Source organism: Oncorhynchus kisutch, linkage group LG1 (genome assembly GCF_002021735.2).
Source record: "Oncorhynchus kisutch isolate 150728-3 linkage group LG1, Okis_V2, whole genome shotgun sequence".
Lineage (NCBI taxonomy): Eukaryota > Metazoa > Chordata > Actinopteri > Salmoniformes > Salmonidae > Oncorhynchus > Oncorhynchus kisutch.
The window spans coordinates 31,812,482-31,839,401 of record NC_034174.2 but is presented as its reverse complement, the minus strand read 5'-3'; the positions used below and the strand labels follow the sequence as shown (position 1 = coordinate 31,839,401).

The following is a 26,920-nucleotide window of genomic DNA, read 5'->3' as shown; positions in this document are numbered from 1 at the left end:
AATATTTCTCACCATGCCTCCCACGCGCGAATGCTTCTCGCGACGAGCATAGCAGAGGCATGACAACAACAGTCAAGTCTTTGCAAACTTGCCTGTTACAATGTAACTTGTGATATTAGATTATAATGTAACATGTAACGTGTTTTTCGGTCAACAGCAAAAGTGAAGCATCGTTGTAAACATTTTTGTCGAGACAAATGTAGCTGAAAGTAAAAGTGGTTGGCGCGACGACACTTCAAAACCACAGCGGGGACAGAAAACAACCCGCATATGGAACGCAAACAAGGGGAAGTGATCTCAGCATGCGTTTAATTTCCTGTTCTTAAAGATTAGCACACATTTTCCCTTCCAAAAATGTATATGGCAATTTTATAGTTTTCACTTAAAGGGCGTACTAGATAGCCATTTGCTACTCAGCTAGCAAGCTCATTTTCTGTCATGTTTTGGGAGTTGTATCGACACTTCTGGGTGTCTCAAATTTTCAACGAGCTCGACTAGTAAGGTAAGCTACTGCAGTTAACCTAGATAGCTAGTTACTCTAAACTGTAAGATATGTGACAACGTAGGGAAATTTATGATATAAGTAATTGCACTAGCTGCAATCTAGGTAAATGCATAGCTAGCCAAAATATCAGCATTTGGCAAGCTAACAAGTGGTTGATTTCGTGCAGCTAGCGTTAACTGTTACAACATGGCCATTTCACAGAGTCTGTGATTTAAAGCTAGCCAACTGTTAGTTGTTGACATTACTTTTTTCTAACTGCTAACTATGCATCACATTTTTACATCATATCTTAGTGATTTTTGTTATATAATATTATGATATTGTTTGGGTGGCCAAACGACAACTTAACTGCAACATATATTACAAGTGACATCACTGTCTGTGCTCTTTGCTCTGTGGGTCCTAGCTGAGTGCTGTTTCGTCCTCGTTACATAATCAGAAACGCTCTAATCATATCTATAATCTTGTGTCCCTTGGTGGCCTCACTGTGAGCCAGTCTGTACCGTTTTACACCGTGAGAATGAGACGGATTGTGAGTGGGGGTGTGTCAGGGATAGATGAGTCAGGGCAGATTTACTTTTCATCTAAGCCTCTTACACACACACACACACACACACACACACACACACACACACACACACACACACACACACACACACACACACACACACACACACACACACACACACACACACACACACTAGGTAGTGTTCATTACACAACCTGATCTGGCCTGCTTGCTTGAATAAAAAATATATATGCAGAGTGCAACAAATGTATACTCATTATCAGTTCTGATGTAAGAGGCTTTTTGGTATTTATGACACATTTAAAATTAAAATAAACATATTTTACCAGGTAGGCTAGTTGAGAACAAGTTCTCATTTGCAACTGCGACCTGACCAAGATAAAGCACAGCAATTCGACACATACAACAACAGAGTTACACATGGAATGAACAAAACCTACAGTCAATAATACAGTATAAAAAAAGAAAACAAAAGTCTATATACAGTGAGTGCAAATGAGGTAAGATAAGGGAGATAAGGAAATAAATAGGCCATGGTGGTGAAGTAATTACAATATAGCAATTAAACACTGGAATAGTAGATGTGCAGAAGATGAATGTGCAAGTAGAGATACTGGGGTGCAAAGGAGCAAGATAAATAAATACTGTATGGGGATGAGGTAGATAGATGGGCTGTTTACAGATGGGCTATGTACAGGTGCAGTGATCTGTGAGCTGCTCTGGTGCTTAAAGGTAGTGAGGGAGATATGAGTCTCCAGCTTCAGTGATTTTTGCAGTTCGTTCCACATGCTGACCGAACTGGACGCGCGTGAATGTTGATTTTGTTCACCCACACCAGAAGCAATCATGACACAGGTAGAAATATCAAAACAAACTCAGAACCAATTGTATTAATTTGGGGACAGGTCAAAAAGCATTACACATGTATGGCAATTTAGCTAGCTTGCTGTTGCTAACTAATTTGTTCTGGTATATCATTTTTGTATTTTTATTTAACCTTTATTTAACTAGCCAAGTCAGTTAAGAACAAATTCTTATTTACAATGACGGCCAAACCCGGACGATGCTGGGCCAATTGTGCGCTGCCCTATGGGACTCCCAATCACGGTCAGATGTGATTCAGCCTCGATTCGAACCAGGGACTGTAGTGATGCCTCTTGCACTGAGATGCAGTGCATTAGACCGCTGCGCCACTCTGGAGCCCAAGTAAACATTGTGTTGTTATTTTACCTGAAATGCACAAGGTCCTTAACTCCGACAATTAATCCACATATAAAACGGTAAACCAAATGTGTTTCTCGTCATCTCTCCTCCCTTAAGGCGCCTTTCTTCTTTGGACTATATAAGGCGGTTGGCAACCAACTTTACAGCATTACTACAACCTACCGGAGTGTGGACCTAAGTTCATCTTTCAATCACCCACGTGGGTATATGCTCCTAAAAACCAATGAGGAGAAGGGAGAGGCCCGATATGCAGCGCGTTGAGCATCACAAATATAAGCAATTTCTGTTTCAGGGCCTGGGCATGCAGACGCTCACGAGGAGTTTGGGGGCAATGATTAAATAACATTTATGTGTACATTTTATTTTGCAACGCGAGTGGTGTGGTCAGCATGTTAGGCCAATAAACAGTCAAACTAAAACTATGCCCATAATGTCCACTCTTATGCCGCCAAGAATACATGGTTATTGTGATAGTGCTGTTTAGCGTAGTTTGAGCTTTAATGGCATAGTATTTTGCAGTGTTACAAACTAGTCATCCTTAATAGGTGACCTTCATGATTCGTGTAGATCCGATGAGAAAAGGTGGGGTGGGGTGGGTGAAAATGAGGTGTTGCTTGTTAAACAAGTGGAGCTGGGCCTTGCTTAAGCTGGATGCCACTATAGAGGTGAAAGGAACTAATGCTAAACTCAACAAAAAAAGAATCGTCCTCCCACTGTCAACTGCATTTATTTTCTGCAAACTTAACGTGTAAATATTTGTATGAACATAAGATTCAACAACTGAGACATAAACTGAACAGGTTCCACAGACAAAAGCAAAAGTAACAGTCAGTATCTGGTGTGGTCACCAGTATCTGATGTGCCGCATTAAGTACGGCAGTGCATCTCCTCCTCATGGACTGCACCAGATTTGCCAGTTCTTACTGTGAGATGTTACCCCACTCTTCCACCAAGGCACCTGCAAGTTCCCAGATATTTCTGGGAGGAATGGCCCTAGCCCTCACCCTCTGATCCAACAGGTCCCAGACGTGCTCAATGGGATTGAGATCTAGGCTCTTCGCTGGCCATGGCAGAACACTGACATTCCTGTCTTGCAGGAAATCACGCACATAACGAGCAGTATGGCTGGTGACATTGTCATGCTGGAGGGCCATGTCAGGATGAGCCTGCAGGAAGAGTACCACAGCGTTGAGATTGCCTGCAATGACAACAAGCTCAGTCTGATGATGCTGTGACACACCGCCCCAGACCATAACGGACCCTCAACCTCCAAATCGATCCCGCTCTAGAGTACAGGCCTCGGTGTAACGCTCATTCCTTCGACAATAAATGCGAATCCGACCATTACCCCTGGTGAGATAAAACCGTGACTCGTCAGTGAAGAGCACTTTTTGCCAGCCCTGTCTGGTCCAGCGACGGTGGGTTTGTGCCCATAGGTGACGTTGTTGCCGGTGATGTCTGGTGAGGATCTGCCTTACAACAGGCCTACATTCTCTCAGTCCAGCCTCTCTCGGCCTATTGCGGACAGTCTGAGCACTGATGGATGGATTGTGCATTCTTGGTGTAACTCGGGCGGTTGTTGTTGCCATCCTGTATCTGTCCTGCAGGTGTGATGTTCGGATGTACCGAGGCCGCTCAGCAAGAACAAAGCCACTGCTCCAAAACCGGACTACGGTTTGCAACTGCACATGGGGACAAAGATCGTACTTTTTGGAGAAATGTCCTCTGGTCTGATTAAACAAAAATATAATTGTTTGGCCATAATGTCCATCATTATGTTTAGAGAAAAAAAGAACACCATCCCAACCGTGAAGCACGGGGGTGGCAGCATCATGATTTGGGGGTGCTTTGCTGCAGGAGGGACTGGTGCACATCACAAAATAGATGGCATCATGAGGTAGGAAAATTATGTGGATTTATTGAAGCCACATCTCAAAACATCAGTCAGGAAGATAAAGCTTGGTCGCAAATTGGTCTTCCAAATGGACAATGACACCAAGCATACTTCCAAAGTTGTGGCAAAATGTCTTAAAGACAACGAAGTCAAGGTATTGGATTGGACATCACAAAGCCCTGACCTCAATCCTACAGAACATTTGTAGTCAGAACTGAAAAAGCTTGTGCGAGCAAGGAGGCCAACAAACCTGACTCAGTTACACCAGCTCTGTCAGGAGGAATGGGCCAAAATTCACCCAACTTATTGTGGGAAGCTTGTGGAAGGCTACCTGAAACATTTGACCCAAGTTTAACAATTTAAAGGCAATGCTACCAAATACTAATTTAATGTATGTAAACTTCTGACCCACTGTGAATGTGAAATAAATCATTCTCTCTATTATTCTCTATTATTCACATAATTAAAATAAAGTGGTGATCCTAACTGACCTAAGACAGGGAATTTTTACTTGGATTAAATGTCAGAAATTGTGAAAAATTGAGTTTAAATGTATTTGGCTAAGGTGTACATAAACTTCTGACTTCAAATGTACGTACATACATAATCTCAAATTTAAAATATATTTTGATTTAACACTTTTTTTGTTACTACAGTATTCCATAGTTTTGAGGTCTTCACTATTATTCTACAATGTAGAAAATTGTAAAAAAATTAAATAATGAAAAACCCTTGAATGAGTAGGTGTGCCCAAACTTTAGACTGCTACTATAAATGTACTCATTTGGGGATCTGATAGCATTTCTGAATACTCAGTACTTTGTTAAAGCCCCATTGGCAACAGCCTCTAGTCTTCTTGGGTATGGCGCTACAAGCTTGCAACACCTATATTTGTGGAGTTTCTCCCATTCTTCTCTGCAGATCCTCTAAAGCTCTGTCAGGTTGGATGAGGAGCATCGCTGCACAGCTATTTTCAGGTCTCTCCAGAGATGTTAGATCAGATTCAAGTCCGGGCTCTGGCTGGGCAACTCAAGGACATTCCGAGACTTGTCCCGAAGCCACTCCTGCATTGTCTTGCCTGTGTGCTTAGGGTTGTTGGCCTGTTGGAAGGTGAATCTTCACCCCAGTCTGAGGTCCTGAGCGCTCTGGAGCAGGTTTTCATCAAGGATCTCTTTGTACTTTACTTTGTTCATCTTTCCATCGATCCTGGCTCGTCTCCCAGTCCCTGCCGCTGAAAAACATTGCCACAGCATGATGCTGCCACCACCATGCTTCACCGTAGGGATGGTGCCTGGTTTCCTCCAGATGTGACACTTGGCATTCAGGCCAAATAGTTCAGTCTTGGTTTCATCAGACCTGAGGATTCTGTTACTCATGGTCTGAGAGTCTTTTGGGTGCCTTTTGGCAAACTCCATGTGGGCTGTCATGCCTTTTAGGAGTGGTGTTCTCCCACAGAAGAACTCTGGAGCTGTGTCAGAGTGACCATCAGGTTCTCGGTCATCTCCCTGACCAAGGCCCTTTTTACCCGAATTGCACAGTTTGGACGGACGGAAAACCAGACAAAGCAGAGGTTTTTGGATAAAAAGAGGGACTTTATCGAACAAAACAAACATTTATTGAGTAAATGGGAGTCTTGTGAGTGCAACCATATGAAGATCATCAAAGGTAAGTGATTAATTTTATCGCTATTTCTGACTTATAACTCCTCTACTTTGCTGGTAACTCGCATGGTATGCATTTTACTGTTAAAGCCTTTTTGAAATCTGACACCGTGGTTGGATTAACAAGAAGTTAATCTTTAAACCGATGTACAACACTTGTATGTTTTATGAATTTTTATAATGAGTATTTCTGTTTTTGAATTTGGCGCTCTGCAATTTCACTAGATGTTGGCCAGGTGGGACGCTACCGCCCCACACCCCCTAAAGAAGTTAACTAGGGAAATTGTCACTTCTCTTGCGTTCTGTGCAACAGAGTCAGGGTATATGCAGCAATTTGGGCAGCCTAGCTCGTTGTGAACTGTGTGGAGACCATTTCTTCCAAACAAAGACAGCCAACTTTGACAAATGGGGGATGATTTAACAAAAGCGCAATCGTGGCACGAATGTACCTAACCATAAACATCAATGCCTTTCTTAAAATCAATACACCGAAGTATATTGTTTTAAACCTGCATATTTAGTTAAGATAAATTCATGTTAGTAGGCAATATTAAACTAGGGAAATTGTCACTTCTCTTGCGTTCATTGCACACAGTGTCAGGGTATATGCAACATTTTGGGCCACATGGCTCATTGCGAACTAATTTGCCAGAATCTTACGTAATTATGACATAACATTGAAGGTTGTGCAATGTAACAGCAATATTTAGACTTGTGGATGCCACAATGATAGTTTCCGGATTTGACCATATTCGTGACCTAAGGCTCGTATTTCTGTGTGTTACTATATTATAATTAAGTCTATGATTTGATAGAGCAGTCTGACTGAGCGATGGTAGGCAGCAGCAGGCTCGTAAGCATTCATTCAAACAGCACTTTACTGCGTTTGCCAGCAGCTCTTCGCAATGCTTCAAGCATTGCACTGTTTATGACTTCAAGCTTTTCAACTCCCGAGATTAGGCTGGCAATACTAAAGTACCTATTAGAACATCCAATAGTCAAAGGTGTATGAAATACAAATGATAAAGAGAGAAATAGTCCTATAATAACTACAACCTAAAACTTCTTACCTGGGAATATTGAAGACCCATGTTAAAAAGAACCACCAGCTTTCATATGTTCTCATGTTCTGAGCAAGGAACTTAAACGTTAGCTTTTTTTACATGGCACATATTGCACTTTTACTTTATTCTCCAACACTTGTTTTTGCATTATTTAAACCAAATTGAACATGTTTCATTATTTGAGACTAAATGGATTTTATTGATGTGTTAAGTTAAAATAAGTGTTCATTCAGTACTGTTGTAATTGTCATTATATATATATATATATATATATGAAATTTGCTGATTTAATCGGTATAGGCTTTTTTTGGTCCTCCAATAATATGTATCGAAAAATCATAATCGGTCGACCTCTACTATCAACCGTGGGACCTTATATAGACGTGCCTTTCCAAATCATGTCCAATCAATTTAATTTAACACAGGTGGACTCCAATCAAGTTTTAGAAACATCAAAGGTGAACAATGGAGACAGGATGCACCTAAGTTCAATTTCGAGTCTCATAGGGTCTGAATACTTATTTAATTAAGGTATCAGTTTTTTATTTTATACATTTGCAACAAAAGAAAAAACTGTTCACTTTCATTATTGTGTGTAGATTGAGTTAAAAAATATATATATATTTAATCAATTTTAGAATAAGGCTGTAATGTATCAAAATGTGGGAAAAGTTAAGGGGTCTGAATACCTTCCGAATGCACTGTAGCTTACTTTGATGTTATAAAACCAATCAACCCACTGATTGGCATGGGCATTTCTGTTGCTCATTAGAAAAACACGATTTCAGTCTTGGAGGTGTGTTTCCCGACCGATTCTGCAGAAGCACATTTCACTTCCTCAAAATTCCCAGAATGATAACTCAAGAAGTTTGTAATTTTAACGTTTTTGCAGAGTATGTTTTGGTTGCGCAATTTTATATCTAAAGGTGTTTTGTGCAGTATTTCTGAAGTAAAACAATGCAACGTGTGTTGTCTTATGTAAACAAAGTCTTTCTCTGGGTAGACCTGTCTCTGTCTATGCTATTGGATCGAGCACCATCACCTCAACTGCTCACCCCATGTTAATGTGCAAGTGTACATCGTCAAATCAAAACCCAACCTTCATTTGGGGCGGCAGGGTAGCCTAGTAGAGCGTTGGACTAGTAACCAGAAGGTTGCAAGTTCAAACCCCCAAGGTACAAATCTGTCGTTCTGCCCCCGAACAGGCAGTTAACCCACAGTTCCTAGGCCGTCATTGAAAATAAGAATTTGTTCTTAACTGGTTAAATAAAATTACCCGTTGTGACGCACGGATGTTCCAAGATCCGTTTTAGGCAAGACTGACTTTTTTTGTGTCAATTATGAAACAAGAATAACTGTTTCTGACTCATATCGATGCCAGTTACAAATGGATTTATTGTTTTTTTTAAATGTAGTTACACTTTAAGCTATTTATGATTAATGTAGTATAATTTTCCTGTTTAGCATTTATAGGCCCAATCAATCCATTTAAATCAGTTTTGAGCTTTCCTTGTCAATTACTTTTCATTTGAAAATCTAATGCTGTTCCTGAGTTTGAAAACAAACCTAATCCTGTCCCTATCCCTGTGGTATCTTAAGGGACAGGATAGGTGTGGGCTCCACCTTGCCATTTAATGGGCCTGGACTGGAGTAGCATCCCCCTTACTTCCTATATATGACATTTATACAGTAGAGCTCTCCTCTCAAAGCCTGTGTGTTCGCTCACTGCCAAGTTCACAGCTGAGGACTACAGCACAAAGCTCCCTGCTCCTTTGTTGTCCTCCAAGTGTCATCTGCACCTCTACAAGTCAAAAATGTTTCGGTGGGCTGGGGCACGTCAAGTGTTCAAGGTCTTGTAGTGGATGCGAGCTTCGACTGGATGCCAGTGGAGGAGCAGGTTGACATGGGAGAACTTGAGAAGGTGGAACACCAGGTGGGCTGCAGTGTTCTGGATAAGTTGCAGGGGTTTAATGGCACAAGCAGGGAGCCCAGCCAACAGCGAGTTGCAGTAGTCTAGTAGGGAGATGAAAAGAGCCTGGAAATGGACCTGCTCTGCTCCTCGTGTGAGTTAAGAGTCGAACTCATGAACCTGCAGGAGTGAGTCACTGCATTGATGTTTGTAGAGAACGACAGGCTATTGTCCAGGGTCACGCCAAGGTTATTTGCACTCTGGGAGGGGGACATCGTGGAGTTGTCAACCGTGATGGAGAGGTCTTGGAGCAAATGACGGAATGTGTACAGCATTTCTCCAAACGTTTTTTAGAAAACAGCTTGTCGTCGTTACGACTGATTGAATAAAAAAACGCTGTTTTAAGGACGTTTGAGATGAAAGGCCTGACCAAGGCACTAGGCTGTGCTTAATCACCGATCTTCAAATCACCTTGAATTCCAAACAGAAACCTATTATTAGATGATTAGAAAATGCTGGCACTTATATTGATGTCTGATAGCATTGGTGCCAATTATAATGTTTTGCTTTCGCGTTGAGTGCAGAAAAAGGCAGGTATGTTAGGCTTGTTGACTGAGGCTGCAGATTCTGAATCGGGGTCTCTATCAGGCAATGAGTAGTCGCAATTCAACAGTTTGATAACTCTGTTGGTGACACTCTGCATGTCTGATCTGTCTTCATCCCCTCTCTTTTTCTCTGTAGCGGGGAGCATGGACAGCTCTGTGACCCTGTGGCAGTTCTTGCTCCAGCTCCTATTGGACCCCACCAATGATCAGCTGATCTGCTGGACCAATGAGGAGGGCGAGTTCAAGCTGCTGCAGGCGGAGGAGGTGGCCAAGCTGTGGGGCGCCAGGAAGAACAAACCCAACATGAACTACGACAAGCTTAGCAGAGCCCTGAGATACTACTATGACAAGGTACACACACCTCACATTAGCATAGACAAGGGGCCCATCGATGAGGCAAGTTGAGAAAATGAGGCCAGGGTTCATAGAGCCCTATAAAATCGGTTTTATTTTTCAGTTTAGTTTCAGATTTGTCCAGGTTTCTGACTTCTCAATCACACTTTTTAAATAGAAAAACAACAAAGTTGGGTGTTCTAAGTTTACAACAATGCTTAAACCACATAAGGAGACCACTAAGACATTTTCATTTTTGGGTGTAGATACCCTTTAATTCGTGTACACACCAGCAAGAGACTTGTTTGGTTGGCAGTGTTTCTGTAGTGCATATATGTTTGCTAAATAAATCGCAACTGGATTGATGCAAATAATAATTCTGTCCGCGTTCTCAGCATTGCGGATTTTATAGGGCCCTAGGTTTAGTTTAGTGCTAGGCTGGGTAGAGCTGTGGGCAAGGAATTCTTTGTGGTTAAGCACTCCTGTGACATGTCACCACCCAGCACCAGTCCTTCAGAGTACTGCTCGGTTGCTGTGTATCTTGCCCACTCTCTCTGGTTTGGCCTAAAGACAGTCTGCATCTGTCAGTGGGTGGGGTGGTGAGTTGTGTTTAGCTGAAGACCGAGCACGACAGGCCTGATTGGCTGTTTGTTTGGCACAGACAGGAAGGATGGAACATTCCCACGCAGAAGTTACTCTGTGGGCTGTTTTTGTAAGAGAAGGAGAAAAGACAGTCAAAGGGAGGAGAGTGTCTGTCTGTCTTTCGTTCAGCTGTCTACTTTTTCTCCACAATGTAACATCCCTCTCCTTGTTTTCTCCTGTAGAACATCATTAAGAAGGTGAACGGGCAGAAGTTTGTGTACCGCTTTGTCTCATACCCAGACATTCTGAAAGGGGATGCCTCTGTTCGGCCCGATGGGGAGGGGGGTGTAGGGGGTGGCCTGCCCCTCTCAGAGAGGGGGGACAACACATCCAGAGATGATGAGGGTGGGGACAGGAGTGAAGGTGTGACAGCGACACGGGGGTCCAGTACTAAGCCGTCCAACCGTAATGACTACATCCACTCTGGTCTGTACACCTCGTTCACCCTCACCTCGCTGCAAAATGGACGGCAGCTGTTCAAGTCCATCAAGATGGAGAACCCCGGAGACAAGATTGCCGACAGGAAGTCCAATACCCGGGCCCAAGACCCACCCTCTCAGCCAATGCCATCGCCGTCAGTCATCAAGTTTGGGACCACCCCCCCCAAGAGAAGCCCTCCACCACCTCAGGTTACTATAGAAACATCCAATCCGCCATTGTACCCTCTCCAAGTCCCGCCTCCCATAGATGATGTAGTGAGGACACACTCCACCCTCCTGCCTCAGGCTGTGTACGCGTTTGAGCAAGCCAAGACCTTGGAATCCTCGAATCTTCGAATCCTGCATAGTTTCAGCTTATCAAAGTTGCCCTCTCGGAGTCCCTCCCCCAGCATGGTGCCGGACTCCACCCAGGAGCTGGTGATTGACAGTGACATCGAGTCAATCTCCTCCCAACCTACAGAGATTCAGATACAGGCGGTAAGAATAATGTGCACACACACCTTCTGCGACATGGAGTCCATCTTTGTCCAATCCACTGAGATGTAGATTACTCAACACGAAGATGAATTTAGCATTCATGTTTTTGCTTTCTGTGATTCAGCTGACTGTGTGCTTCCTCATTCTCTCTCCCTTTCTCTGTCAGGTGCAGAGTTCTGGCCATGTGTCAAGTGGTGAGGTATGTGGAGGAAACGGGGACAAGGGAGGGAATAGGGAGATGAGTTTGTCTCCGGTGTGTGTGAGTGGCCATATCACAGGGGGCAAGGCCCGCAAGCCTCCTAAAGTCCTGGAGCTTTCCACTCCTACACTGGTGGTCACTGCCTCTGACCTTTCACCTATGAACCTCTACAGCCCCTCACTACCCACCGCCTCTCTCACGCCAGCACTGCTACAGGTGAGACACACACACACACACACACACACATTTTTCCACAATCTTTACACTCCACACTCACAATATTGTTTAAGATGTATTCTTGATTAGGAGAAGATACATTTACGATTAGGGATGAGGTGACAAACGTCATTGATAGTTTTTCCCCAGCAGATGGCAGCAGTGTTGTAGTTTTATTGAACACACTTCCTCTCTGACTGAACTGATATGCCAAGACAACAGCTGTTGTCATTCCTTTGGCCTGTCAATGGGATGTTGGTCGTTTGACCACATGTTCCTGTTGTGATCATAATATTAGATTATATCAGCAGGACCTGACAATGGTCTCATTATTCTCTCAGATTTTCCCTCTGTGGGTTAACATCTATGCTACTGCGGTCATGAGATGGCTCCATTGGAGCCAGCCCCTGGCCAGCTTCTCATCTGGGTTGGCTTTGCCTTGGGCTGCTGGTAAACAATCAAAACCTCCATTATGGATACAAAAGAGAATGTTGTTTTCAATTAAAATACTATCACTTACAGCTCTAATTTCAGCATTGAAAATATTTTTGTACCAATTGGTGATAATTTTGAGATATTCCGAAATGGCAATTTGAGTATGTTTTAAGTTTTTTTCCTGAAATTGTTTCTGTCTTTCTCCTAACTACTAGTGTGTGTGTGTTTACAGACGCCCACTCTGTTGCTGACCCCCAGTCCACTGCTGTCTAACATCCACTTCTGGAGCACGCTCAGTCCGGTGGCTCCCCTCAGCCCTGCCACCCGCCGCCAGCAGGGAGCACACACCCTGTTCCAGGTCAGAACACACCCCTCTCTCTCATTGCAATCCTCTCTCATCCCTTTCTGCACTTCAGTGTCTTTCTCTCATCACGCTTTCTGTCCTCGTTGGTTCCTGCTCGAGCCCGTTCGGTCTCTGTGTCTCTGCTCTATACTGTATCTTCTATTTTTGACCCAAATTCTGCTCTATATGACCCATTGAAGTTGTTCTGTGTTCTCTTGTGTTCTCTTCCAGTTCCCCTCAGTGCTCACCCCTCATTTCCACATCCCCACACACAGTCTGGATGGGACCAACACCCCCGGACCCCTCACTCCAGACTCCCATAAGACATAAGTGACCTTACCCTTGGAACCTGTGGAGCCCCCAGACGCAGAGGCCCTACTTCTGCTCTACCCGCACACTCCCAAACAGACACAGGAGACATGGGGGTTGATGATTTGGATAAATGAGGACCATCCACTGCCAGGAGGGACTGAGACGGTTAGAGGTTTCCAACACGCACACATCTTGATTCCTTGAACACTTCCTGTTCTTTTAACTTGCCATCTTCAGGTCTCCATTGACACCTCTTCTAAAGAAGTATTTTTAGGAATTGCCATGGTAACCGGTGCTGCAAAGACTAGTGATTTGATGCTGACCAGTCAGAAATGTGCATCACTTTACCTGAACAGCCAATTGTGTCTCCGCTCTGAGACCAAAGGGATTACAGACCTTTTTCTTTCTATTTGAGCCTTCATAGTTTCCTTCTATTCTTTTTGTGGAACTTCACACTTTCACAACAAACTGTTTGATGGTGTGTTGTCAATTCCCAACTCAGTTTTTAGATGTTTTTTAATGGATAATTTCCCAGTTATTAGTTATGTTTTTAACGTGTTTTAACCAGCTAACCATAATGTTTCTCCTCACCGGCTCTCTTAGATGGAAAATGCTTGCCAACACCAACTCTACTTTTCCCTTAACTGTCAATCCCCTCATCTACATGCCAGTATATACAGTTGAAGTCAGAAGTTTACATGCCTTAGCCAAACACATTTGAACTAAGTTTCACAATTCCTGACATTTAATCCTAGCTAAAATTCGGTCTTAGGTCAGTTAGGATCACCACTTTATTGTAAGAATGTGAAATGTCAGAATAAGAGATTTATTTCTGCTTTTTATTTCTTTCATCATATTCCCAGTGGGTCAGAAGTTTACATACACCCAATTAGTATTTGGTAGCATTGCCTTTAAATTGTTTAACTTGGGTCAAACGTTTCGGGTAGCCTTCCACAAGCTTCCCACAATAAGTTGGGTGAATTTTGGCCCATTCCTCCTGACAGAGCTGGTGTAACTGAGTCAGGTTTGTAGGCCTCCTTGCTCATACACGCTTTTTCAGTTCTGCCCTCAATTTTTCTGTGGGATTGAGGTCAGGGTTTTGATGGCCACTCAAATACCTTGACTTTGTCCTTAAGCCATTTTGCCACAACTTTGGAAGTATGCTTGGGGTCTTTGTCCATCTGGAAGACCCATTTGCGACCAAGCTTTAACTTCCTGAGATGTTGCTTCAATTTATCCACATAATTTTCGTGCCATCTATTTTGTGAAGTGCACCAGTCCCTCCTGCAATAAAGCACCCCCACAACATGATGCTGCCACACCCGTGCTTCACGGTTGGGATGGTGTTCTTTGGCTAGCAAGCCTCTCCCTTTTTCCTCCAAACATAACGATGGTCATTATGGTCAAACAGTTCTATTTTTGTTTCATCAGACCAGAATACATTCCTCCAAAAAGTACGATCTTTGTCCCCATGTGCAGTTGCAAACCGTAGCCTGGCTTTTTTATGCTGGTTTTGGAGCAGAGGCTTCTTCTTTGCTGAGCGGCCTTTCAGGTTATGTCGATATAGGACTCGTTTTACTGTGGATATAGATACCTTTGTAGCTGTTTATTCCAGCATCTTCACAAGGTCCTTTGCTGCTGTTCTGGGATTTGCACTTTTCGCACCAAAGTACATTCATCTCTAGGAGACAGAACGCGTCTCCATCCTGAACGGTATGACGGCTGCGTGGTCCCATGGTGTTTATACTTGTGTACTTTTGTTTGTACAGATGAATGTGGTACCTTCAGGCGTTTGGAAATTGCTCCCAAGGATGAACCAGACTTGTGGAGGTCTACAATTTGAGGTCTTTGCTGATTTCTTTAGATTTTCCCAAGATGTCAAGCAAAGAGTCACTGAGTTTGAAGGTAGGCCTTGAAATACATCCAATTGACTCAAATTATCTCAATTAGCCTATCAGAATCTTCTAAAGCCATGACATCATTTTCTGGAATTTTCCAAGCTGTTTCGAGGCACAGTCAACTTAGTGTATGTAATCCTCTGACCCACTGGAATTGTGATAGATTATTTCACTTATAAGTCACTGTCTGTAAACAATTGCTGGAAAAATGACTTGTCCTAACCGACTTGCCAAAACTATAGTTTGTTAACAAGAAATTTGTGGAGTGGTTGAAAAACGAGTTAATGACTCCAACCTGTATGTAAACTTCCGACTTCAACTGTATGAAGCAGTGCGAGGCCTGCCAGTATATATAAAGCAGTGCGAGGCCTGCCAGTATATATAAAGCAGTGCGAGGCCTGCCAGTATATATAAAGCAGTGCGAGGCCTGCCAGTATATATAAAGCAGTGCGAGGCCTGCCAGTATATATAAAGCAGTGCGAGGCCTGCCAGTATATATAAAGCAGTGCGAGGCCTGCCAGTATATATAAAGCAGTGCGAGGCCTGCCAGTATATATAAAGCAGTGCGAGGCCTGCCAGTATATATAAAGCAGTGCGAGGCCTGCCAGTATATATAAAGCAGTGCGAGGCCTGCCAGTATATATAAAGCAGTGCGAGGCCTGCCAGTATATATAAAGCAGTGTGAGGCCTGCCAGTATAAGTGAAGCAGTGTGAGGCCTGCCAGTATATATAAAGCAGTGTGAGGCCTGCCAGTATAAGTGAAGCAGTGTGAGGCCTGCCAGTATATATAAAGCAGTGTGAGGCCTGCCAGTATAAGTGAAGCAGTGTGAGGCCTGCCAGTATATATAAAGCAGTGTGAGGCCTGCCAGTATAAGTGAAGCAGCGTGAGGTCGTGACTCTGCTCTCTGCGGTGTGTAATGGTCTTTTGCCATCACAAAATGTGTTATTTAATGAAGTCCTTACTGTAATTCTCTCACTTAGACCAGTATACAGGCAGCCAAATCAGAACAGAGCCAAACCACTTCAGTCTCTCCCAGAGAAAAACACGCATATTTATGGGACTTATGCATGTGTGATGCTTGGAAGATATTGAATTTATGTATGCAAAAAGGCCCTATGCCTGTAGGTCAATTTATGAGAAGCCATAACCCTTACTGTAACCCCAACCTAAAACCTAGCCTTAACCACATTCCTAACTTATAAACAACCCTGCCGCCTCAGATAGTTGGACAGATTAATATCACATCCTTTGCCAAATAACTACTAACCTTGTGGAGATTGAGCAAATAAGGATCCTCGCCATAAACTAACCCTAAGGCTGTGCATTTCTGTTGTGAAGCTATAAGGAAAACATGAAATGTGTGAAGGGAAATCACATCGGGAGAATTGAATTGTTGGATGGCAGAGGAGTTTGTCACTGACCTGTAAGGTTGCTCCATAAGAATCAGCCATGATAACGTGGTGCCTTAAACCTCTAAAGCCAAACCTGAGGAGTGAGGGAACAGCCATCCCCTCCCCTGTCCACTCTCTACCCTCCTCCCCACTGCCCTGGTCTCCCTGGGCGCAAACTTCAACAGAGCACTACAACAGTATTTGGTGAAGTACTAGAATACAGAGTGTAAGTATTCTAGATTTCTACCAGTCCTTTACTTGTCTAATGTCTGCTCTCCTATGTACAGTATGTTTCCTCTCCCATTGAACTAACAGGTGGGGGTGAAACAGCCATTCCCATGACATGGCCAGTGAATAGCCTGGTTGGTGTCGGTCTGTTTCTGCTTTGCCAACATGTCACCTTGCCAAGACTTTGGGAAGGGCACTGATGTGGCATGGTTGAAGGCATAACCAGTCTGGTACCCAGGCTACTGGGAGAAAACCCACACAGAGGGCGTTCAAAGTATGACACAAAGCAATATGGTTTGTGACTTAACACATTTTCTTTGTATGATTCATGTTTTAGAACAGGTTTGTATAGTTATTTTGATTTTAATGACAGTTGCCTTAAAGATGGAATCTGTGCCCCTGGCCACACCACCATTGTTGTTGTTGTTATTATTCTGGCCGAGCTGAGAAAAAAAATGCAGGACATAGGTCTTCTATCGTGCGTACAGTGATGTCCGAGGGGGGGAAAAACTGTTTGCAGTAACTTCTTTGTTCTAATATCGCAAACGGACGTGGCTGTTTCACAATTAAGGATTCCAGCTTTAAGTATGGAATATCGTCACCCACATTTGCAAGTCCTGTGAATCAGGAAAATGAATGAGGTTTTAATGTACCAGAATCCTGTTTAGAGTGATTCTGCTAAGCTTGATTTTGCACAACAAAGACATTTTCAGCACACAATCAAAGCTCCCTTTCCCTCTGTATCTGACAAGTAAATAAGACAATCAAATAACAAAAGTGTGTATTTACTTCAGCTGAATTCCATTTACCCCCCCCCCGACTGAATTGTAATGTGTTTTTGTAATATGGCCAGATGCTAGGCTCAATGCTGTTCTGTAGTCTGTTTTTAACGCTGATGTCTTGTTTGATTTAGTTTTTTCCGTGGGTTTTCTTTACTCAGTGTTGGGAAGGGATGATGACATTGACTATTTTCAAATCAAAGCCTTACAGAGGGAAACTTAAATCCGTCTTTGTTAAGTATTTTGATATTGTTAAAGGCCCAGTGCAGTCAGACTTGATTTCATGTGTTTTTTATCCATCCATCTACAGAGGTTGGAAGAATAATGAAATTGTGAAAATGATAATGTGAAAATGATAATGCCCTTGCTGTTTAAGAGCTGTTTGAAAAGACTGCCTGAAATTTAAGCCCGTTTTGGTGGGATGGAGTTTTGGCCTTCTATGGTGACACCATGCGGTAAATTAGTTAATAGACCAATAAGAAACAATTCCAAACCTAACTCCTTTTCAGTTTTCCCCTCCCCACTCAGACCACTCCCTGACAGTCCTAGCAAAATTATTGATTGAGATATTGCTATTTTTGTTGCTTTTTGACACATTTTATTAAACAATCAGTAAGGTAATTGTTGCCCATAAAATATTTGATGTTGAGAAACTGATGCATTGGACTTTAATATTGTGTGTGTGTATGTGTGTGTCAACATTGTCACTTAGAACAATAGGGTACCTGTCGTATTGGATTTGTCCTTTGTTTTAAATAACTTTTTTTCCTGTGTTTGAAAAATCTATATTAACCCTAATTATAGTTGTAAATGAATTCTGTACATTTCTTTTCCCAAATCAACAGTAAAACTATGCACAAAATACTTTAATATTGCAAATCTAAAGATTACATTTAAAATGTTTATTCTAAGGAAGTGTGTCTTTAAAGGGGCAATCAGCAGTTGCTACATCCATTTGACCTACGAATATGTACCTATTGATTCTTGAAGAATATAACTTAATGGTTCATGAGCTTAGTTCAAATCTCCTGGCCAACAGAACCCAGAATAAGCTTGTTTTACTCGTGTTTGAAAAAAAAAGTTAATGTAAACAAACACTATATAGCCTCAAAACATGTTTAAAACTATAGTTTTGATATAGTCCTTGCATCCATCTGAATGAGTGCTTACATTTCTCCAGCCCCATCCTCAGCTTTTTACCGAAACGAGGGTGAGTCACCGCTTTATCATTTCAACTGCTGATTGCTTCATTTAAAATCCTAATGCCTCTTAAAGTGGCAGAGTCCCTTTAGTTAAGCCCTATTACAAATGTGTATTTTCTAAAGAGTTAGATTTGTTAACTTGATACAGTAGTCAGAGTTCTATAATATGACCAGTTTTGATAAAGACAACCTCTGAATAGGCAGCCATATTGTAGATGAAGGTAGGTGTGATCATTCTGATTCAGGTTTCATTCATTAGACCCTATTCAACCCAGCATTACACCTAGTGGATATTTCTGCATTTTACATTTTAACAATTGTTTTTATTTGAATCACAATTCAATTATAAAACCAGTACATTTGCTTCTATCGTTCTTGTTTTGTTCACTTCTGTAAATTATTTGTTCAATGCTTTTCAAATGTTTACAAGCTGTTTGTGTTTGAGGTGAAATAGGAAACGTTTAACAGAAGACTATTAAAAAAACCTTGCTCTAGTCACCCTGTTTGTCTGTTCCTTAGCCTCTGAAGACTAGATTTGGAAGTATGTCCCCACAAGACTTGTTTTCCTAATCCAGTGAGTTTTACGAGGTAACTAACCACCACACCTTGCTCACATAGCAACACCATCTGTCCTCATGTGACCACTCCACTGGAGTCACACGGGTCACTGTCTACATGAAAGCTCTATAAGACATGGAGCAGCAAGGATCCAGCAGGATACCAGCTGCCGTTGAGTTTGAATAAACAGCATGCCAATGGAGGAAGCTTTGGTCTCCACCTGTTCATGGCTTTACACTGTGTCATGGGTCAGAGAGCATTTAAAAAGACATGAACAAGTTAACATCTACTCTCCCAACTCCTGGTTTACGAATGCTACAGTCATGGTCAGACAGGTAGTGCATAAAACATTTCCCAGTTGAAAAACATACAATACTGTCTCCACTCAAATACTGCTTAGAATGATAAATTGGAAGATGTATTTTGGTATATAAGGCCAGCTGAATCAATCACCCATTGATCTGGGGGGGGGGGGTAGTCTTTGTGTTTAACTTGATTGTCTGGGTGTTGAGAGCTGGATGAAAGGAGCAGAGGGACTGAAGTCTAACATTGGACTGTCTTTCCTCCAGCCATTTTAAACATTTGGGTCATTTCTGTTTTTCCGTCATTTGTTTAAACAGTCCTCTCATTCCGTTGATTCATCCTCACGGCCTCTCCATTACTCACTTGAAGGCTTCTCTGTCATGGCGATTTCCTTACTAGTGGCTGTGGAGGGAAATAAATACGATTTGAGATTTAGTTGACTAAAATAGTTTCCTCACAACCTGTTGATGTATGTGTGAGTGTGTACCTGCTTGGGAGCTCCTGTGTAGATGCTGGATGTAGATTAGGCCCAGGAATACTGTGAATCCGATGCAGGATGATATCATACCAACCAACATGAAACTATAACTGCCTTTACTGTGGATCAACTGAAGAGAGAAAGACTCATTACACCTAGAGAACACAGGCTGGCCTATTCACAGAGCAGTAACCCCCTGAGTTCCTTACCTGTCCTGTGAGAAGCTGCAGCACCATCTCTCCTGTACCAGCACTGGTCACCAGGACAGTAGTGGCACACCCTAAGATAGGGAGAGGACACTTTACCCTTTAAATACAAGCTTTCTTACTGTGTGTGTGCGCACATACCTTTATAGTTGACCATGTCTTCTGTGAGGGCCACCATGCAGGGGAACACACTGCTGATGAAGAGGCCTAACACACACGTCCCCATGAAGAGGAACACAGGGCTGGAGTACAGGATCAACAGCAGACACTGCACCACCATCATCCCTGCCTGAAACACAGAGAGAGGGAGGGAGCGCAGGACAGTGGAGCTAAATGATTTATTTTCACATGGTCATATCATGTCCATGCCTTTTTCCCTAAATGTTGTAAGGACATCAGCATATCTACCACCTGTAATCTATATGCTTGCTATGCATTTCGCATGACACAAAATAACATTGATGCAGATATGTATGACTATTTGAATTCAAATTGCGTTTCTTGCTCTTCACGTGTGCATGGATGCATTGTGTGTGTGTGTATACTGTGCGTGTGCAAGAAAGCCATCCACTGGACTGTTTTAAAAACACCCATCAAATATTTCATCTCTCAAATAACATCTGTTTTAAAAGCGGTTTCACTTCACTACTCATACAGTATGCAAAAACACAAGTGTGTCCGTACCAGGCTGACCGAGATGAGTCGTTGTTGTGTGTATCTGTATGACAGATATATAGACGCCAGTCTGCCCGCGGTGACGGATGCCCAGAACACACTGGTCAGACAGCCTGCCGTCTTGTGAGGCAGAGAGAGGGGAGGAGACACTGCGTAGGTGTAAATGAATCCTGTGTAAGAACCCTATGTAAGAGAACACATCTGTATGTTAGAAGGCTGATGGTGATAGTTAGCACTAACAGTCGTGTGTGTTGGAGGGGGGGGGCAAGGTTCAGTCTCACTATTATGCCGTCTGTGATGAAGAGCACGGCTCCGCCCAGAATGTAGAGGAGGAAATAGGAGGCAGGGCGATCCTTCACATCAGCATAGTTACAGCAGCCAAGCAAACCGCCATGACCTGGATGGACAGCACAGGAAGGTTTAGTTTAGGGGTCTTCAACCCCACACCTGTAGCGCTACAGGTTGTGCAGGCTTTTATTCCAGCCCAGCACTATCCATGTTTTAGTTGGTGAGACATTTGGAGATGGGGCTGTATGGGATTCTACCCTGGCAGCCATTGTATATATTTGAGGGGGGGGGGGGTCTTTCCTTGTTGTGTGAATGTGTGGGAGGGTTTAACACGGGATCTGTGGAGGTGTGAGGGGAGCATTGTGAGGCTTACCCTGAGTTGGGTAAGGGGTGGTCTTACCCTGGATATTGTGGTCCTGTTGGTTCTTCTGTGAGTTTTTCTCCTTGTCCAGTAGACGTGGGCTGTGGTTTGAGCAGGGGAACAGCCTCTCACGATACATCAACACATACACTGCTACTGGTACAGGCAGCTAGAGAGAACACGCACGCAGTTGTAAAAAATAAAACACGTCTCTCTCTGTGACTCCCTCGTTACGGTCTATGCAAAAGAGCCATTTCAGTGATCGAGGAAGCCTGCCCTGCAGAACAATCTCCCTTTTGTTTTGCTATTCAAATGTACCAGTCGCTACTGCTAACCTGCAGCTACAGTATCAACCTACAACACCAACCAACAGCCACATCACCACAATCCAACTGCTAACAAAGTGTTCATACACTTACATTGATAAGAGCCATGATCCAGAATGCGTAGGACACATTGGTGGTGATGATGCCCTCTGTGTGGAGGTGGTAGTGGTGGGATACGTTGTGCAGAGGGGTTGTCCCCTTACCTGCCAGGTAGCTTCGGAGGTGATGGAGGTCAGTGGAGGAGTTGGCTGTCATGTTCCCCCCCAGAACACAACTCCCCTCCGACAGGAATGGGTCTGCTACCAGGGGACTGACCAACGCTCCCAGCCCTATGAAGAAATGCAGGACCTGGGTAGAAGACAGGGAGGAATGGGAGAGAAAGAAAGGAAAATGGAGGGGGGTATGGTGGGAGAAGGAGAGAAAATGACCCCTGTTCTTTGAATCATCTTTGCATAATTTGTGATCGAAATACCCCTGACCCCCATTACTCCCCCCCCCCCCATCCCTTCCTCCTGCCTCTCCCTGACCTGTAGGAAAATGGCTGAGTCTTTCTGGTAGAGCTTCACCAGCTGCAGGTTGGCGATGGTGTCAATCACCCCCATTGCCGTGCCAGATATCGCCATGGCAACAGCCAGCATCAGCACATGGTGACAAAGTGGGATGATGGCAAACACCACGGAGATGACAAGACTGGAGACGAAGAGAGCTGAGAGGGAGCAGCGGAGCCTGGAAAGGGGTGGGGGTGGGGGGGGGGGGAAGAGAGGATATTAGAGCACTCTTTTGGGTAATAGTGGCTTTTGGGAAAGAACTGTTTTCATTTAACTACAATTTATAGCTCCCTCTGTTTGATTGAATTGAGCACCCTTACTGACCCTCTCTCTCCACTTGCAGTCTCATCTGGTCTGCCATCCAGGAAGCGACGGGACCAAGACCTCTTTTGCTCCCTCTCTGGCCTTAGCCCGGTGCTAGAGGCAACTCCATGGAGGGGCAGATGAGGGGCTGTTTTTCCAGCTTTGCTAACGTGGGCAGTATTGTAGCTGGAATGTCACCTTGACCCAATACCTAGGTAAGAGCCATTTATTTACCTGGTTTATCAGACCCCCTGAGGCACCTTGTGTACAGCAGGAGACGCCTTATCTACACTGCTGCCTTGCCAACTTTCCACTAACTGTGTAGTGGCCTCAGTAGTAATGTTCTGTTCAACAAGCTGCAATTAAAAACAGAATGTAAATCTCTATTTTTTTCTAGGTCTCTCCCTCCCCCACATCTCTCGCGCTCTTCTCACCATTTTCTCTCTCTCCTCTATCTCTTCAGCTCTGATACAGGTGTATGTGTATTTAAACACCAGTCATGTGGCAGTAGCTCAGGAAACATATCGGAGCAGAACTATTGGACTGGAGGTATGTGAAGGTCACAAGGACAGACCGATACATGTGGTTCAAACAAACGTAATTAGTATAGGAACAATATTTCCAGTTGTCAGAGGGAAATCATTTGTTATATTTTGGGGTGGTGAGAGAGCAAAATACTAAACTTTCCAATTCATGAGCATCACTGAGATTCACACTCAGCCAGGCTCAAGGCCTTGTTGGCATCGACACGTATACCGAACATAAGTCATTGCATGGGCATCTCGGCCCTCACAGCTAACGTCCATTTGGAGAGCGTAAACTCGGGAGTTTGAGTCGTTCAGTCAGAGTTTCCTCTTGATTGCTAGCAATAGCATAAATGCTTTGTTTAACAGTTATCTGACGAAGGTATTGATGTGAGTTTCTGTGTCTCCCCACACATTTTTTTCACCATATCAATTGCGGCCGCCGGCCGGTAATATAAAAGTGTTCTGCGATAGTGTGTGGTTTCATAGCGTAGCAAGCCTAGCCATTCACTGTGGGAATGATTCAAGTGTAATGGTCAAGTGCAGCTTTTACCCATGATCTAAAGGTGCTCTCTGGTTGAATTTAATGTTAAGGTTAACCACAGTACAATGATTGAGATGCAAAGACGATATTATAATATATATTTTGTTGTATTTTTTCTGGATTTATATCAGGCAAAGCCACATGGGGTCGCGACCCCTAGTTTGGGAACCGCTGCCTTAACCTTTTTTAAACGGACTATCATATTTGTGGATTAAATCAGACTATTAATACACTTAACAAAAATATAAAATGCAACATGAAACAATTTCAATCAATTCAAAGATTTACTGAGTTCCAGTTCATATAAGGGAGTCAGTCAATTGAAATAAATTAGACCCTAATCTATGGATTTCACATGACTGGGGTAACAGATATGCATGTGTTGGTCACAGATACCGTAATAAAAGGAAGGGGGGTGAATCAAAAAACCAGTCATGCAGCGCGACACATCCTCCTTCGCATAGAGTTGATCAGGCTGTTGGTTGTGGCCTGTGGAATGTTGTCCAATTCCTCTTCAATGACTGTGCGAAGTTGCAAGATATTGGCAGGAACTGGAACACGCTGTCATACATGTCAATCCAGAGCATCCTAAACATGCTCAATGTCTGGTGAGTGACTTCCTGGCGGCAAGTAAGGACCCTATGGTAGAGAAGATCATGAGTGATCTGGATGAAAACAAAGACGGCGAAGTGGACTTTCAGGAGTTTGTCATCTTGGTTGTTGCGCTGACCGTGGCCTGTAACAAGTTTTTTGTAGAGAGCCTGAATGAATGAGTACGGTAACAGTCTGTGATCTTGGCTTTCTACGCATTATTCCTGGTTAAAAAAACAAACGTATGCTTTCATTTGATTGAAATAACTATATCATCGAAGAACTGCCATTTTCAGCTGACATTTTCAGCTTCCAGGAATTGGGTACAGATCCTTTCGACATGGGGCAGGGCATTATCATGCTGAAACATGAGGTGATGGCGGATTAATGGAATGACAATGGGCCTCAGGATCTCATCACTGTATCTCTGTGCATTCAAATTGCCATCAGTAAAATGCTATTGTGTTCCTTGTCCATAGCTTATGCCTTCCTGCCCATACCATAACCCCACCGCCACCATGGGGCACTCTGTTCACAAGGTGGACATCAGCAAACCACTCATCCACACAATGCCACACATGCTGTCTGCCATCTGGTGGGTACTGTTGAAACCGGGATTCATCCGTGAAGAGCACACTTCTCCAGCGAGCCAGTGGCCATCGAAAGTGAGCATTTTCCCACTGAAGTAGATTGTGACGCCGAACTGCAATCAGGTTAAGACCCTGGTGAGGATGGCGAGCATGCAGATGAGCTTCCGAGACGGTTTCTGACCGTTTGTGCAGACATTCTTCAGTTGTGCAAAGCCACAGTTTCATCAGCTGTTTGGGTGGCTGGTATCAGACAATTTAGCAAGGTGCTTACCAGGGATGTAAACAAATCTGTCCACCAAATGAGAGAAATAAGCTTTTTGTGCGTATGGACATTTTTTGGGATCCTTTATTTCTGTTCATGAAAACAACACTTTACATGTTGTGTTTATATTTTTGATCATTGTATAATGAGCATTCCAGTAATATCACAAGTTCATTGACACGTGAAAAGAAAATAGCAACTCTACAGAGCGCAATGACTACAATAAATGGCTAAATTACTTCCGGACACAAAGGGTCCATTATAGCGCTGCCCATGCTGTCACAGAAGCTAAAATGACACAGATAAAGATCACCCCTCTATCTATCTCTATGGCCTGTTACAAGCATATCTGCCCTCATTGGCTAGAATGGTCCCACCTGATCTCGCCGCCTCCCATCTTTGAGGACGCATTTCCATTGTTAGAGTGGTTACTGTCTTATCAATATTATAGGACCAGGGGAATTCAACTCTTACCCTATGAGGTCCAGAGCCTGCTGGTTTCCTGTTCTACCTGATAATTAATTGCTCCCACCTGGTGTCCCAAATCTAAATCAGTTCATGATTAGAGAGGAACAATGAGAAGAAGAAAAAGCACTGGAACTGGCTTCGAGGTCCAGAGCTGAGTTTGAGGCCATCTTTGTCATAGAGCAGTTCTGGTGGTAAATGTCAGATCCGCTGGGCCATCTTTAGCCTGCATAAATTATTATTTGGCTAATAATGGGGACCTCAACATAAAAGGGCGGGTGTGTAATAGATGCTGGGCAGTTTCTGGTCCCAGTCTGTACCTGCATAAACCTAGCTGACAACTCAACTCCATGATGAACAAGGTTCCGTTGGAGTTCAGCAGAGACCAGGCTTTGTGGAATTCAGCTCCGACTACATCGATTTGCCCAAGGTCAATACTTCCAAAAATGTAAATAATTAAATGCTTACCTTGTACCTATGTTTGTCCTCTGTATTTGCGTGCGTGCCTTTGTTTGCTGAAATATATACTTTTAAAATAAACATTTAATCAAATCAACCAATGACTGTTTGCTAATTGCTGCTGCTCTAAGATGGCAACAAGGATATAGTCTGGTTGTATTTGATTAAGGTTTTATTAAAAGTAACTAATCATAACACTACAGGGGACAAACATAGGTACAAGGTAAGCGTTTCATAGTACAATTATTGTAAGTATTGACTTGGGGTGAATGTAGTCCAAGCTGAGTTCTACAAAGCCTGGTCTCTGCTCAACTCCATTGGTGGAGTTCATCAGAAACTGGGTGCAATTTGTTGTTTTTTCCCTAGCACTAACTACAAGGCTGATTCAAGTAATCAAAGCTGGATGAGGAGTTGGTTATTTGAATCAGCTGTGTCAAAAATCCAAACGTGCACCCAGGGAGGGGGGACCAGGACCGAGTTTGGGAAACCCTGGGCTAGCCTAACCTTAACCGAATTCCTCGAACCTATGTAAATTATCCTTACCTGCTACGAGAAGTAAATTCTGACATTAACTGTATACCATCTAGTCAAAACCAGACAGCTTTCACTCACGTCTTCTTGAAGAGTCCTCCCAGGGCGCTCCCCAGCATGAGGAAGAGCTGTTGGGCGAAGAAGACCCAAGTGATCTCCTGAAGAGTGGACTGAGTCTGACACCTCAGGTCCAGGATGGTCGGCCCCAGGAACGCGATACACAGCCCGAAACTGAAGAACACGCTCCAGTAAGTCAGTGTGTGCTGCCAGTGTCCCTTGAACAGAGCCCAGACACGATCATCTACTAACATCATCTCGTTGTTGCTAGTGGGTTGCGTGATAAACGCTGGAGCAGGTTATGGTTTCATTGGTAGGAAGGTTTTAAGGAATCTTTAAGCGCGCCGACAACACAACCCTTGACGTTTAAGTGGACTGGCAAAGTTGGGATGCCTGCATATGGCTAGCATATATGGTTGTTAAGGAGAGTTGATAAACTTTTATTTGCCTTTCAGTCACGTCACGCTGATAAACCTGTCGAACTAGCAGTGCCCTCCCCTGGAAACCGATGTCCATCAGTTAACTGTGCCGCAGTGTAGGAGACTTCCACGGCGATGTGAAGTG

General features: G+C 43.4%; 2 protein-coding genes across 3 annotated transcripts; one reads left to right on the top strand and one right to left on the bottom strand.

Annotated features, from left to right (window-relative positions):
- LOC109896200 (ETS domain-containing protein Elk-4-like) lies at positions 1-18,586 on the top strand. Of its 2 annotated transcripts, none has more exons than XM_020490508.2 (6): positions 1-502; positions 9,528-9,742; positions 10,549-11,283; positions 11,456-11,698; positions 12,366-12,491; positions 12,708-18,586. In XM_020490508.2, exons 2-6 carry the CDS (start codon positions 9,536-9,538, stop codon positions 12,804-12,806), a joined length of 1,410 nt encoding a protein of 469 aa, XP_020346097.1. In that variant the 5' UTR covers positions 1-502; positions 9,528-9,535; the 3' UTR covers positions 12,807-18,586. The 2 variants fall into 2 exon arrangements, with proteins under 2 accessions (XP_020346097.1, XP_020346089.1); XM_020490500.2 differs by having other exon boundaries at positions 11,450-11,698.
- LOC109896214 (major facilitator superfamily domain-containing protein 4A) lies at positions 16,817-26,836 on the bottom strand. The gene is made up of 10 exons (XM_020490519.2): positions 26,381-26,836; positions 22,010-22,208; positions 21,576-21,830; positions 21,196-21,325; positions 20,789-20,904; positions 20,517-20,690; positions 19,974-20,121; positions 19,836-19,906; positions 19,636-19,756; positions 16,817-19,550 (listed from the first exon to the last, which is right to left on the bottom strand). Exons 1-10 carry the CDS (start codon positions 26,611-26,613, stop codon positions 19,504-19,506), a joined length of 1,494 nt encoding a protein of 497 aa, XP_020346108.1. The 5' UTR covers positions 26,614-26,836; the 3' UTR covers positions 16,817-19,503.
- Positions 26,837-26,920: the final 84 nt, after the last annotated feature.

Excerpts from the sequence above, each read along its gene's own strand:
- LOC109896214 (XM_020490519.2), bottom strand. The coding sequence starts at position 26,613 with ATGATGTTAGTAGATGATCGTGTCTGGGCTCTGTTCAAGGGACACTGG. Across the intron at positions 22,209-26,380 it reads GGAGGACTCTTCAAGAAGAC|GCTCCGCTGCTCCCTCTCAG; the intron begins GTGAGTGAAAGC and ends ACCCCTTTCCAG. Across the intron at positions 19,551-19,635 it reads ACACAGGAGCTCCCAAGCAG|CCACTAGTAAGGAAATCGCC; the intron begins GTACACACTCAC and ends TTCCCTCCACAG.
- LOC109896200 (XM_020490500.2), top strand. The coding sequence starts at position 9,536 with ATGGACAGCTCTGTGACCCTGTGGCAGTTCTTGCTCCAGCTCCTATTG. Across the intron at positions 9,743-10,548 it reads TGAGATACTACTATGACAAG|AACATCATTAAGAAGGTGAA; the intron begins GTACACACACCT and ends TTTCTCCTGTAG. Across the intron at positions 11,699-12,365 it reads TCACGCCAGCACTGCTACAG|ACGCCCACTCTGTTGCTGAC; the intron begins GTGAGACACACA and ends GTGTGTTTACAG.